Source organism: Meleagris gallopavo, chromosome 6, assembly GCF_000146605.3.
Source record: "Meleagris gallopavo isolate NT-WF06-2002-E0010 breed Aviagen turkey brand Nicholas breeding stock chromosome 6, Turkey_5.1, whole genome shotgun sequence".
In the NCBI taxonomy this organism is placed as follows: domain Eukaryota; kingdom Metazoa; phylum Chordata; class Aves; order Galliformes; family Phasianidae; genus Meleagris; species Meleagris gallopavo.
In genome coordinates this window covers 24,154,855-24,169,361 of record NC_015016.2, presented here as the reverse complement: position 1 = coordinate 24,169,361, position 14,507 = coordinate 24,154,855, and the positions used below count along the sequence as shown (strand labels likewise).

Sequence of the window (14,507 nt, the reverse complement as noted above, 5' to 3'; positions counted from 1 at the left end):
TGTAATGATCTTGTTGATTTTGAAAGCAAAGTAGCCATGAAGGTCCACCTTGGACATTTTTTCTCAACTTCTGTGTTTCATCATGATTTTGTATGAATCCAGACAGATGTTTGGAAGCATTGTAAAAATCTCAGACAAGTGAGCAATTTCCCTCCCTTTACCATGACTGATCAGGAGATTCAAATAAACCATAGCAGAGCAACAACTGTGTAACGTTATACAGCGAGTGTTATTTAGACATGATGAAAATGGTATATCGTTACATTTCTTGATGCTAAGCCTAGTAAGATATGTGCACTGAATATAGTCCTCCAGTAATTTTATTCAGACATGTGTGGCTGAATGTGATAGGGAAATGTATATCCAGTAGGAAAAGGAATGCTTCCTATTTATCTGTATCTTTTTCTTACTAATCTAATTTCCTCCATAGGATGACTGTGTCTATATGAAGAAGAACCCTGTTGAACAAGCAGGGAAATGGAAAGATGAAGACTGTAAAGCAAGCAAAAGCTACATATGCCAGAAAAATACTGGTGAGTTTTCTTTAAGCACCTTCTAGAATAGTTTATGTATTAAATTATGTTTTATGTAAAACCCACAGTAAAAGTGATTTTCTCAAAGTCAGTGTCATTTTAACTGAAATTAATTTGCAATTTTGAAATATGTCTTGCGTTACGATCCATTTAAACAAGCACTTATAATGTTTCCTGCGAGAAAAACTTCCTGTTTTAAGGACCAGATCAGTAAATTAAAAGTAATGATAATAATAATAATAAACTATGTATCATAATGTATTTTACAGTTGTTAGCAGCCAGGATGGAGAGAGAGAGAACCATAAAGATCATTTCTGACATGAAAATTTTGTCAGAGAATATGAAAACATGGCTTCATCACTGCAGTGCTAACTGGGAATCTTAATTTGTTATTGCAGTCTCTCTCAGTTACTTGATTACTCTGATACACTAGATCCTCTTTCATTGTGATAATACATCTAGCCAAGATAAAGCTTCCAACTTACATCTTTGTTTATTTGTTTGTTTGTTACAGACCCTAAATTGCAAAGTTCCCAAGCCGTGGTTCCAATGTTTGGCTTTAACAGCTATGGTGATGACCGCTATGCAGTCATCAACTATAAAATGAACTGGGAAGAAGCACAGAAGAATTGCAAAGACCAATATGCAGATCTTGCCAGCATTTTAGATCCTTATGTTGAAGCTTACCTGTGGTTACAAATATTAAAGCATGGAGAGCCTGTATGGATTGGTCTTAACAGCAACATGGTAAGTCAATAAAATGCTTGTGACAAACACACCTGTACTCCAGATCAGCATAGATAGACTGTATTTCTTGCTCAGAGGTTGGCAGAATCCACTACTGTGGTCTCCAGAGAGAGTGCTATCAATCAGATCCATGAATGCTTGGCAGACATCAAAGTCTTGCCAAGATACTTGATTTCCCTTCAATTGAGAAGTTTTAAACATCTACATTTTTGGCCATAACATAAGCAAGAAGTGCCACAGTCTACATTTCAGAGGCCACCAAGGCTGTAGCTGCAGTAGCTAGTGGCTTCAGAGGTAAAAGAGGTTATGAACTTCTGCTTCCTGCACTCTTCCATGCATGTGGGAGGCCACAGCTCTTTCTGAGAACACTCTGTGGAGCATACCACAGAAACAGCTTGGCTTAAAAGTAGTTTTTCTGTGTGGTTATTTTGAGCATTATTGTTTCAAGTTAAAGCCTAGCATTAACTTCTGTCTCAGTAGAAGCGGAAATGGTAAGGTGCAGCATAAAGAAAGGAGCAGCCCCCTGGATGTGGGAATACTGTTGGGCGGTTTTCAGAGCTGATGCCAGTGCCCTGCCAAAAGCTGCCAACAGCTTCAAGTCAGCAAAGAGTGTGAAGGGCTGAAATGAGAAGCATTTGCTAAGGGCATATAAAAAGAATATGAAAAAAGATGATGCAGCTGGATATTTGTGGGAACAGAGTTATAAGGAAGTCAAGAGCAGAGAATTAGAGCTGGAGCTTGATGGGACATTAAGGCACAGTTCCTGATGTGAGATGAATAGGAGCTAAATTTTGGTGAGAGCAGGCATTGGGGAACCAGGATTAGATACAAGATTGGGATGGAACTTGGCCAAGAAGGAGATCAAAGGAAAATGGACAGGAAAGAAACTGGTATGGAGAACTAAAAGGGAGCCTGCCTCGAAAGACAGCAGGAAGAAGGGATCAGGCTGCACATGATGGGGTTGGCAGAGCCATAACTGCAGCTGCTGCTGGTCATGGTCTGCAAATAGTGGTGAAATCCACTGAAAAAAGTACATGTTGTAGAGAAAAAAATATCTAAGTTCCTAGTCCTTGAAATGGGTGGCAGAGGTCTGTGTATGTGTCCCATGAAAAATGTAATCAGTATTTCTTGTTCCAATCAATCTTCTGCTTTTTCTTTTCTTTTTTTTTCTTTCTAAAAATATAGAAAACTTGTGTTAGAGGAATGCTAAGAATAGTTTCTCTGCAATTTTTGTTTGATTTCTGTGATTTTATTTGGACTCCTTCAATAAAATCTTCAGTTATATACTCGCATTTGCTACCACAAGGCCCTTTGTCCATTTATTATACAAACTGTACAGTGTGAACTGAATAATGCAGGTTGAGTGGTGAATGAATGTCTGTAGGACTACTGTCCTATCTGCTGCAGAGTGCTGAGGTTTGGTCATGACAGAAGAAAAATTAATTACGTGTAAGTAATTGTGATTCTGACGTGTCCTAACTTTTACATACCTTCAAGTGCAGTCTTAATTTTCTTTCAATCTAATTCATGTATGTGACATGATCTTTACTGTCATTTGCTTTTAGACTCGTGGTGTTTACATGTGGTCAGATAGAAGGAGGAGCAGATATCATAACTGGGCCAGTGGAGAACCAAATAAGAATGCAGCCTGTGCCTATTTAGATTTGGATGGTTTTTGGAAGACAACATCTTGCAATGAAACATTTTTATCTCTCTGTAAACAATCTGATGGTAGGTTATGAATAGGAAAATTGCATTTAGAAAGGCTGGAATTTCAAGTCCTGTCTTTATTTCAGCAGCAGCAGACCACGTTTTCCTTGGCTTTTATAAACCCGCTGAAAGCTGTCCATCTCCTTAACAGAGTTAATTCCTACTGAATCGCCACAGCTTCCTGGAAAGTGTCCTGAACCAAAGCATGGTAGATCTTGGATTCCCTTTCGTGGCCATTGCTATTATGTTCACACCACTTCTGAAGTAAGCTGGCCTGATGCTTCCATGATGTGTATTCAGATGGGTAAGTGCCTTTTTGTGAGAGCTGCTCTGAAAGAAATGCCTTCTATTTTACCATGTCAACCCATGATGTCAGAGGTGGATATTGGTAGTATGTCAGTAGAAGTTGAACTTTCCTGTCATTATGTTTTGTTATGAACTTGTGATCTAATAATTGGAAACTCTTGGGCTTTAAAGAATTCTTTCACTCCCTCCCCATCCCTTCTTCCACCCCTCCCCATTTTCTTTTTTTCATGATTGTTTACTGAAGTAAAAAATGTATAGTGAGAAATATTACTGAAATTTTTGTATTGGTTATTTGATATTTTAGGTGCTTCTCTGGTTTCCATAGAAGATCCAGCTGAAATGAACTTCCTCTTACTTTACTTGTCTCCACTTGCAAGTGATTTCAGAAAATTTTGGATAGGATTGTTCAAAAATATTGAAGGTAATTATTTCATCATGACCCAGAAGGATTAATAAGTTGACTTTGTCTGTGTACAGCTTGTGTGCATTTACATTTGACAAGTTCCCATCTAAACATCCCTATCTGTTAAAAGAGTGAAAACAGAATCTTCTGTTATGATAATTTATTTAATCAAATAATAAATTCCATATGCAATGTCCTTGGGCCTGGTAGACTAGAAATATTCCCCCAGTTCATCCTCTTCCTATTTAATACTTTTAATTTTAGGGGAATGGATGTGGACAGACAGAAGCGTGGTAGAATTTGTCAACTGGGAGAAAGGAGAGCCAACAATGATTTATGATGAACACTGTGTGGACATGGATGTCTCAAGCGGATCCTGGAGGAACTATTACTGCTCTGTTGACCGCAATTTCATTTGTAAAATCCCAAAGAGTGAGTTCTGAATTCTATCTACTGACTTATTTTGTGAGTAGTTTTTAACTTGCATCAGGCTTAATCGTACATGCACTGGATGCTCTTTGTGGATGGATCTCGATGCATGTGCATCAAAGCCAGGATTAACTTCTGTTATGAAAAATAATGCAGGAGAAGAATCTGAGTCACATTTTTATCTTATCAGTTTAAGAGCACTAATTTTTTGCTATTTGTTGTGCCAAGAACATATCAGTTGGTAAGAGCGTGGAGAAAGTTACATTAGAGTGCAGGAGGCATTGGATGAAGAATAGATGACTAGGTTAGTGATGAGAAGATAGACAAATGGCTAAGCTGAGAGATAGCTGTGCAAATCACTGAGCTTCTGGAGATGAAAGCAAGAGCTGCCAGTAGGACTCGTAGAAAAGAAGCGTGCTCAGTTTAACTGAAAGGCTAAGCAGAAAGTGCCAGTTGAGGGTGGGCAGCGCGGCCCAAATCATTTCTCTGCTGACCCAGGCATAATGAGACCTGCCAAGACTGCCATAGAAAACAATACATTTTATTATTAATGGTGGCCCTGTGATTTTTTAGTTGAATATGTCACAGCCTGAGATGAGGCTCCCTTGTGTGCGCAGCAGTGTTTCATAAAGTGTGAAGGATGTAAATCTGCACATGCATATGTGGAGTGTGCCACATTTTCTCGCATCAGCTGGGAAGTGGTTTGAAAAGGCAAACAGATCCACTTCACATATAATTCACACAACTTGAAACTAATTGAATCTTCTGTTTTTGGATCTGCACATGTTGGCAGGAGAGTCATCCATGAGCTCTGAAGGGCTAGCCAGCCAGGCCTGCAGAGAATTTACTGCATCCCAAGCAAGAGAGAAAGGAAAAAGAAATTACCTAAAAATACAGCTTAAATACTTCTAAGTAAAAATGTGCTTTTCAGTTATTCAAGTATAAAAAATTGAATTCTTCAGAATGAAGAATGGGGACTGTGGAAGTATGAAAACTTTTAACATCTGCCTCCCGAATAAAAGTGTTCAAAGCAACACACAGTGAGACAACAGTTTGGAGTTTTTAGAACAAACATGTTTAACAAAAATAGTTGATAAATTCATCAAGAATTTTTGAAAACAATGTTTTCATATATTTTTTTCATTTCCATTAAGTAAAATGTAATAGGAATACAAAATAACAATTATGTATATGGTATGTATTTTGTATTTGAATGACTACTTGCAAACTGTGTATAATATATATATATTTTAATTTTAAAGTTATTGAAGTTGAACCAACCCATGATTCATCTATCAATCAAGGTAGGTTTTGTAAGCACATTAAAAAGAAATTTCAATAAATTATAGGCATTCATTATTTAGAAGTAAATGAGTTTCATTGAAGTACCCATTTAACTATCACTAGTGATTTCATTTTAAACCTGTTTAAAAGGAGAACTTTTATCTCAAACTGGATGGCTTATTGATATTTTTGTTGTTTTCTGAATAAACTGCGGTATATTATAATGCTGCTTTTGAAAGAAATTTTAGAGAGATTGAGCCCAGTTTTGCTCTATCTATCCAGAATGGGTGTCAATTTGAAGTATAATTGTTCAGTACTTTTCTGGCTGGTTTACTTAGGAAAAAATGTTTGTTGTATGCAGTAGTAATCTCTGTTCATTTGTAGTAATTGTTCTTTGTTTTTCATAGCATCAAAAAGAGAACCTGCTGTTTCATCCTCACATAGTCGAGGTGTGATGATCGTTACACTAATCTTCCTTCTGCTAGCAGGAACTGGCCTTATCGTATATTTTTTCTACAAGAAGAGACACGAACAGACAACTGTTACAGCCAGTTTTGGCAATGCCATATACTGTGGTAGTCCTGATCCTGGAACTCATGAATCAAAATGTCTTGTGACCAATATTGAAGAAAATGAATAGGCAATGGTTTAATAAATAGAGTAAACTTGGACCTCATTGGAAAGGAACTGAAGTACTGGAATACCAGAATTCTGAAGTTAAACTGATTTTCTCCTATGGAAATTCTTGTTCATTTTGCACAGGATACTTCTTGCTTGTACTAGCAGGAACAAGCAATCTTGCAACACTCTAAATCTGCTCACGAACCAGTTCTTGGGAGGACTGTTGAACATACATAAAACCCTGGAGATACACTGTGTAAAGGAGCACTCAGGATGTTCTAGTTGATGCAAGGGTCCTGCATCACCCTTAGATACCAGAATAACTGTACTCATCACAGGAAACAGTGAGAGTAAGTGCCTTAGCATTCTCCAAAAAGTACATCTAGATCTGTAGGAATCCTAGAGATGCCACTCTGATCTTCAGCACAGACTGACAGAATTGTACAGATTAAATGTCAGCTCCAAGATCACTTGGTACACACTCAAGCTGGAGCAGGACCAGCCTCCTGCCCCAGCCAGGTAGCCTGCTCCAATGTTTATACATGCTTCTTGGTAAAGATTGCTTTCTTTGTATCACATCTGAACATCCCTTGTCTTCCCACTTTTGTATAGCGGAAGTCTGCATATCTTTGTCAAGATTTTGGCTGCATATTTTCTATAAAGACCCATTTAGCTAATTGAATATAACAGTCAGGTCTCTCATTAGTTTATTCTCCTGTTTGTTCTGAGACTCTTCTTATCATATATCCATACATCAAGTCTCCCATTCCTCTCAGTGGCCCTTGACTGGACTTCAGTTCTTCCCTGTCCAGCTCCAGCACATACTGATTCATGGAGTCAGACCATCTCAGACTTTGAATCATTGCTATCCTTTCAGCCCCCTACTCTAAGCAATTTTTCACCAACCTCACAATACATGCACTATAGAATGAGAGAGGATTTTGAAAATCCTGCTAAAATCACGGTAAATCACATTCATTTTTCTCCCCTTTTTTGGGGTTTGTAAGCCAATTATCTTTTCATATGAAGTAATCAGTTTGGCCAGGCACAATTCACCCTTTGTAAGTGTGTTCTCACCGCTTCTTCTTTTTCTTGACTTATTTTGTTTCTGGAAATGGCTTCCAAGAGAATTGTTCCATAGCCCTCCTAAGGACTGAGGTCACCTCCTTCAGTCACTGTGCCTTGTCAGAGGTGATAGAGTGATAGACTCTCAGTGACCAAAGCCAGTTCCTTCAGTATCCTCTGATATAACTTTTCAGGTCTCATGAACTTCCAAATATGCAGCTAACATTAGTCCCTAACTCAATCCTTCTGTGTCATGCATAGCACTTTTCTCCACTAGCATATGCTGCTAGCTATTAAAGACCTGTTGAATGTGTGAGGAGTGATTGGTGGCATTGAATACCACTCCTTCTCCTTCATCTGTGGAACCATGTCTTCTTTTTGCTGCTGAAGTATCTATAGAAACCCTTTGTGTTGCCCCTCATTTTCCTGGCTAGTTTCAACCCCAGCTGAGCTTTCACTTTCCTCATCCTGTCTTGGTGTGCCCAGGACATGTCCCTGTTTGTGTGCTGAGTAGCTTGTGCCTTTTTCACCTTCCATACACTAGCCTTTGAGTTTCACCTCAATCAGAAATTTCCTATAAAGACAGGCTTGCTTGCTTCCCTGCATACTTTGTGCCTTGCACATTGGGACAGGCTGTTCTTGAGCTTTAAGGACGTTTTTCTTGAAGATGCAAAAGCTATTCTGGGATCCTCGGCATTTCAATTACCACATCTGGACTTGATTTTCCTTTGAGTCACCATTGTGTAAATTCAGGTCAGAAACCTCCACAATGCAGCTATTACATATTCTCATAGTGGGATTTGTACAGCACATATATGTAATACAGGAGTGATACAATACTTCAGGGTATTTCCTCACAAGTATTCTTTAATCTTATTTTACTGGTCATTTGTAAAATGTCAGTCTTTTCTGAATTAACACATTTTCCTCTTCATATAACTAATATGAGGATTGAAAGATCAGCTAAGTATGAATATATTGTGAATAGAAAGATTTTCTCTTTTAAATAACATAACAGGAATTTCAAAGGTTTCCATGAAAGGAGAATAGACAGGATGCATTATACTAAATTCATAGATGACAAAATTATATAAAATTTCTCATTGAAATTACCAGTGAAGATTTCATATTGTTTTAGTCCATTTCTTCAAAGTCTGAAGCTTGTTATTAGGAAGGCTTTCATAGTTTCAAACCAAATTCTTCCTCTCAAAGTCTTTCAGTTCTGTGAGATTTGTTCAAGACTTCATGACCAAGCCTACATTTCATAGAAGTGTACTGTCTGCTTTCAGAGAGTCTAAAAATATGCAATATTCCCATATAGTCTTTTTAAAAAAAAAAAAACTTTTCCCATGGATCTTATGTTGAATGTAAACAATCAAATGACTTGAAGCTCTTAGTTTCAAGAAGATCTTTATTTAATTTGTGGGTTTTTTTTTTTTGATATTTTAATCTTTTGACAGATCTTAATCATGTTTAAGTTAAAATATTTTATTGTACATGAAGTATATGTGAATATTTTTGTTCTACTTTGATTCACTAAACAATCATTAAAAAGCTGGTTGTAAGTAAAAGTTTGTGTCTTCTTAAATAGAGCAATTTATCATAAAGGTTAAAGTAATAGAAAAAAGGAGCAGGATTCTTGTAGTTCTACTGAAATAAGCATCTAATTTTCCCAATCTAACATGTTCTTAAACTCCAGTAATGATTTATCTCTACCATCCCACGAAAAAGTATGTCTCATTATTCTTTATTCCTGAAAGTCTACCCTAATAAATATCTGATATTCTTGTAATTTAAGACTATTCACTTAGTGTTCTGCCCTAACGGTTTCCGAATAAGTTTCTTACATATTTGATAGCTCTTATCATGTCTCCTCTCCATACTTTCTGATATTAACACCTGTTTTTCCTTTCTGACTTCACTGGCTATGTCTTCTTAATCGTCAGTTCTTTCAATATTTCTACCTAGAGAAATGGTTACCAGAAATCAATAATCCAAACCCAGGAAATATATCTAATGAGAAATTAGATTGTGACAATTTACAGAGGTTGATAAGCTTTATAAGCTAATAGTCCTGTTGCATTTGTAAGAACTGATAAACTCATGATACCAAGAGTATGCTGTGACTGTAGAAGGCCACTAGTGCGCACAGGAACCAGCAATAGATTGTAAAGCCTGGGCCACACCCAAGACAGCAGTGAGTGTTACCTGATAATGAAGACTGTGATCCTCTAAAGGATGTTCCAGGCACTTTCTGAGAAGCCCCAGTATGGCCTTTGCAGCTGAGGATATGGTTGGGATTGGTTGCCAAATATTACTTCAACCATGTAGCTGTGAGGGACTGTCTGTGGGTGAATTGCTTAAATGAAGGAGTGAATATGTTGTGTCACCAGTAATCTGCTATTCGTAACATCTTGGTGAAAAATAAATCAAACTTTTTCTAAGAAATGCTGGTTATGATCTGCGTTTCCTCCCAGATTGATTTTGTGTCAGTGAAAATGAACTTTACAAGAAACTTTGGTCTATAAATTCAGTTAGAATAGATAAAGAATTGTGAAATGAACTGATGCCTTCAGGCCAGATTCCAGCGGGCAAGAGCTAGTATTTCTGTGGTCAACAGGAAAGGTTTGAACTGCTCCATAAACATGAAGTTGTCCTGATGTCGCTGAATCTGGACACAGGAAAAGCTCAAGTTCCTATTGTCTCTCCTTTGTTGTGTCCTTATCTGACATACCCAGCTTTCTATTGTGGAGAAGCCTCTGGGGTGATGGAAGGAAAAATCTCCCGTAGAGAGGTATAGAGAAAACTGCCTGCAACCCAAGAACACACTGAGAGAAAGCTTAAAGGCAATCAGTTTCTCTGCAGATACCATGGATAGTGGAGAGATTTGCTTGTAGGCAACCTAGCAGAGAATGAAGAAAACCCTTTGGTGTCCTGTTACATGCTTGATTTGAGGAAAAGGTGTCAGTAAATCCACCTGCTGGATTTGGCCAGTTTGGGATCTACCTGCTGGGTGTGAAGAAAGCATGACAAACAAGGAGAAAAGAGGGTATATTGGGTGTATGATTCCTGTGATCAGTAGGGAGAACAAGGGAGAAGAATCAGCCACAATGAGGCAAGTGGAATAATAATGAGGATTTGAATGTACATCTCCCATCCTCCCAAAGATGTCTCCTGCACCCCATCTTGCAAGAAAATTGCTTTTTATTACCAGGCAGAAGGAACAGCTGCCTTTTCTCCTGGCAGTGCTACAACATGTGACGGTGATGGTTGTTAGCTTCCTGTCTGAAAAGAAGTGTCTGATAATGGCACAGTATTATGTGTAATGTGACTTAATGTTGCACTTAAAAACAAGCAACATTTAGGATCTATTCAGAGTGAAATCTGTTTACAAGAAATTTTTAATAGGAAATGGGAAAACAGAAATATGCAATCTCCATACGTTGCAAAAATAACAAATGGCTGGGAAAGAAGAGACTGACTTGCTTTTGGCTAATTATTTCCCAAAGCAGCTACATTTAAATTGTACAGCATTAAAGCTGTTCCTTTTTAGTTGGATTAAAACTAAAATAGAATTGATTGTGCCATTAAAGGCTATCTGCATTATAATTACTGAAGATGTGAAATTTAATTGTAAAAAAATTTAGCAGAGTAGAAAAGTAGGGAAGGGATTTTAAATAAAGGAAGCTAGAAATAAGATAAAAAGGAAGGACTTCTTTGCATGAAAGCTATTTTTATTCAGCTAAAGAGTCACAAACTTAGCATGGGGACATAGCTTTGAGCAAGACATTCAACCAAACAACTTCCAGCGGTCCCTTGCTGTATAGTTCTGCAGTCAGCAGAGGTATACAGGATTGTACAAACAGGAGCCAGTTCTGCACGTGGTGTGAGCAGCACAGAGCTCCATCCACCTGGAGTCTGGGACGGGGAATCACCCTGGAACTTATGTTGGATATACTGTGTGTGTTGCATGAACCGTCAAGGACTTCTTGAAATGGCTGCAAATCAATGTCTGTAGTGTGCCCCAAAATGGCAGAAAGGGTTGATTGAAAGTAAGGATATGATATGTGATGAATTATGCTCATGAATGGTGACAGTGTCTCGCATAAAATAGCAAAGAAAACATAATCTTCATGGAAGCTTTTCAGAACAAACTTGAGTTTGATAGACTGTTTGATAGAAAATGGGCAAGATTACTGAATATGTGGGTAGGAGCCCAAATTGAGCTTGAATTCACATGGCATGTGAATTCACATGGCATCGCAAATATAGAAATTCAGAGAAGTTGTTAACTTTACTTGCAGTGATGAGAACAGCTTCTACAAAAGTATGCCCTGATGGACACTGTGCCCACTTAGGTGAATGTTTAGAGATGTTAGCTGGAGGCATTGGCGGCAGAGGATGCTGCCTTGTGTAGTCTTGTAGTTGGGAACTGGCTGTGACTCAAATCTAAAGTTTTACCCAAGGCTTTCCAGCTACCTACAGATATTTCAGATAAATTGACCAGTTTTGCGATCCTGTGAGTCATGACATTAAGAGCTGAAAACATTTTTACAGGTATCTGTTAGATTTTGTAACACCATTATGTAGTTCAGGTGTGGGAATTAGAGGATGTGTGATTTGCCTGGGAGGGAGCAGAGCCTGACCTATTGCATAAGCTGGGAATGAAAGACTAACCTTTCACTTTTCCTGTGTCCGGAAATCATAGAACCTTTGTGCAGCGTAGAATTTTCTAACTCACTACAGAGATTCTGGTTAGTCCACAGAAATCTGGCTGGAGACTGCCGGTTCCTTTCACAGATGTCTGTCAAACTGATGGTTTTACACACTGATTCTCAATTATTTTTCACTTTCTCTTCCATCCTCTTAACTTTCATTAGTTGCAGAGATGGGAATGGCAAGATTCAACTCAGCAAATTTGCAAGTTTCCTCTTTCTCTAATATGTATATATTAATATACATAATATATATATTAATGAAGAATTATCTAGTGTTTGGTTAATGATGCAAAAGAGCACTTGGTTACTCTGTATTAGATAACTCCATGGGATATTGACACTAGTAAGTGTAATACAGTCTTCCTGCCTGAAAAGTCCAGGTTGGGCAATTTTTCCTCGAACATATAGGTGCCTGGAGAGGTTTAAAGTAGAAAATCCTGAGAGATTACCCTAATCTGTAGGGGCCAATCTAGCCCTGGGACCCTGGTCCCAGCTCCATACAGCTTGTGTGGATAGCAGTAACACACTGCAAACTAAATGAACTAAACTTGCCCTGAAAGTCTGAGCTGTATATTCTAAATACGAATGTCACCTCTGTAGCTCTTTTCAGGCTTATAACTAGAGAGCAGATGCCAAGCTGCCTAAATATGGATAGCTTTAGGTATGGGTCCTAGGTTTGGTTCAGTCTCTTTCTCCCTAAAACAGACAGTTCTGTACAAATGGAGTAGCCAAAGTTGCATGCCTAACACAAGTTCAGGCTAAGTAAGGTGCTATCTTCAGGAGAAAATAGTCTTGAAAAGTATGTAAACTGTGCTGATTGATGGCCGAGCCTAAGACAAACCAGCTCCTCTTCCCAGACAATTACAAGTTCAACCCCAAAAGAAATCAAAGAAGAAAAACCTGCATAATGCCCAGACTATGTCTGGAAGAGCTGTGACAGATTTAGAAGCTCTTCAAAACAAAGAAATCTGGAAACTATTTCAGATTGAAGTCAGATCTTGAAGCAATTCACAGAGCTCCTTTCACTCTCTGAGAACTACTGTGTGTAACTGCCCAGGAAAAAACTGAGGCATACAGATTTTTTAATTATTTTTCAGTTAAAAGATTTCTTTAGTAACAGTCCATGTGAATGTTTGTTCTATCTCCTGTGCTGTTAATTATGAATGGGACCTTGGTGTACGGATGGACAGTCAGCTGAATATAAGCCAGCAGTGTGCCCAGGTGGCCAAGAAGGCCAATGGCATCCTGGCTTGTATCAGGAATGGTGTGGTGAGCAGGACAAGGGAAGTCATCCTGCCACTGTACTTGGCACTGGTGAGGTCCCACCTCAGTACAGTTTGGGGCAGCTCAATACAGAAAGGACATTGAGATGCTGGAGCAGGTCCAAAGAAGGGCAACAAGGCTTGTGAAGGGCTTGGAGAATATGCCCTACAAGGAGAGACTGAAGGAACTGGGGCTGTTAGTCTGGGGAAAAGGAGGCTGAGGGGAGACCTTACTGCCCTCTTCCAATATTTGAAAGGTGCTTACAGTGAGAGTGAGGCTGGTCTCTTTTCATTGGTGGCAGGTGTCAGGACGAGGGGAAACGGCCTCAAGTTGTGCCTGGGTAAGTTTAGGCTGGATATCAGGAAAATCTCTACAGAAGGGGTTGTTAAGCACTGAAATAGACTCCCTGGGGAGGTGGTTGAGTCACCATTCCTGGATGTGTTTAAAAGCCATTTGGATGTGGTGCTCAAGAACATGATTTAGCAGTGGGTTGTTAGGGTAGTATGGTTAGGTTGTGGTCAGACTTGGTGATCTTTAAGATGTTTTCCAACCTGAGCAATTCTATGATTCTTTGATTCTATGAAATGTCTTTACCAGAAAATAGATTTGATACAATTGCAGTTGGCAGGTATATAAGAGGGGATGAAGACAAAGACTTCCTTCTAGGTTGATGAAGAAAGAAGAAACTTCAGTTTCTTCAGAAGGAACTCTTCCACCTTCATACAGACTGACAGACTGGTCAGGCCCCAAGTGTCAAATATAAAGTTTTTGGAGTTCATTAGTCTGCAGGGTGGGGAGAAATTTTTTGCCAGCCTTTCTGCTTCAGTAAGTTTGTCTTGCATATTCAAGTCAAATCTCACACTTGAATATGGTAGAGAACATGAAGAAAGGGATTTAAGATCTATAGAAAATTGAAGTATTATCCCATGGAAAATATTTTGAAGCATTTTTATTTTTTTATTTTTCTGGAATGTGCTATATGTTTTTGTTTGCTTTTTAATTTTTTTTTATAAGGAAGGAAAAAGTGATAAAGCAAAGGAAGAAAACAATGACCATCATAGAGATAAAATGAAGGGCAGAGATCTTTTTACAGTTATTTTTATAACTACATACTGACATCAAGGAAGTATGACTGGACAAGTTATTTTATCTTACAGAAGTCATGCATGATAACAACAGTCTAAATTTGTGTTTTGATCGCTTACAACAATTACTGATAATCAGTTAATGAGGAGCAACTAAAAGGTAATACAAAATGTGGATGAGTGTAGCTTAAAACTAGCAGTCGCGGAGCATACATCAGCCTGTTGTACCTCAGCCAAAATATTGAGATTCAAATGCTCTTGGATCATCTTGCCTAGGGAATGTCTGCAGCTGTGATATGACTTTCAGGTGCAAGCCTCCTAGGTGGGCCCTTCATCTCCTGG

The 14,507-nt window shown here is 38.4% G+C and overlaps 1 protein-coding gene across 1 annotated transcript; it reads left to right on the top strand.

The window, feature by feature from the left end:
- The first annotated feature begins 407 nt into the window (after nucleotides 1-407).
- Nucleotides 408-8,449, top strand: LOC104909297 (macrophage mannose receptor 1-like). Its single transcript, XM_010712628.3, has 8 exons — nucleotides 408-533; nucleotides 1,049-1,281; nucleotides 2,847-3,012; nucleotides 3,143-3,295; nucleotides 3,602-3,718; nucleotides 3,965-4,132; nucleotides 5,392-5,433; nucleotides 5,821-8,449. Exons 1-8 carry the CDS (start codon nucleotides 446-448, stop codon nucleotides 6,051-6,053), a joined length of 1,200 nt encoding a protein of 399 aa, XP_010710930.1. The 5' UTR covers nucleotides 408-445; the 3' UTR covers nucleotides 6,054-8,449.
- Nucleotides 8,450-14,507: the final 6,058 nt, after the last annotated feature.

Bases quoted from the DNA above. Each gene is read 5' to 3' on its own strand.
- LOC104909297 (XM_010712628.3), top strand. From the start codon at position 446: ATGAAGAAGAACCCTGTTGAACAAGCAGGGAAATGGAAAGATGAAGAC. The intron at 3,296-3,601 runs GTAAGTGCCTTT...TTGATATTTTAG, and splicing joins CATGATGTGTATTCAGATGG to GTGCTTCTCTGGTTTCCATA. The intron at 5,434-5,820 runs GTAGGTTTTGTA...TGTTTTTCATAG, and splicing joins TGATTCATCTATCAATCAAG to CATCAAAAAGAGAACCTGCT.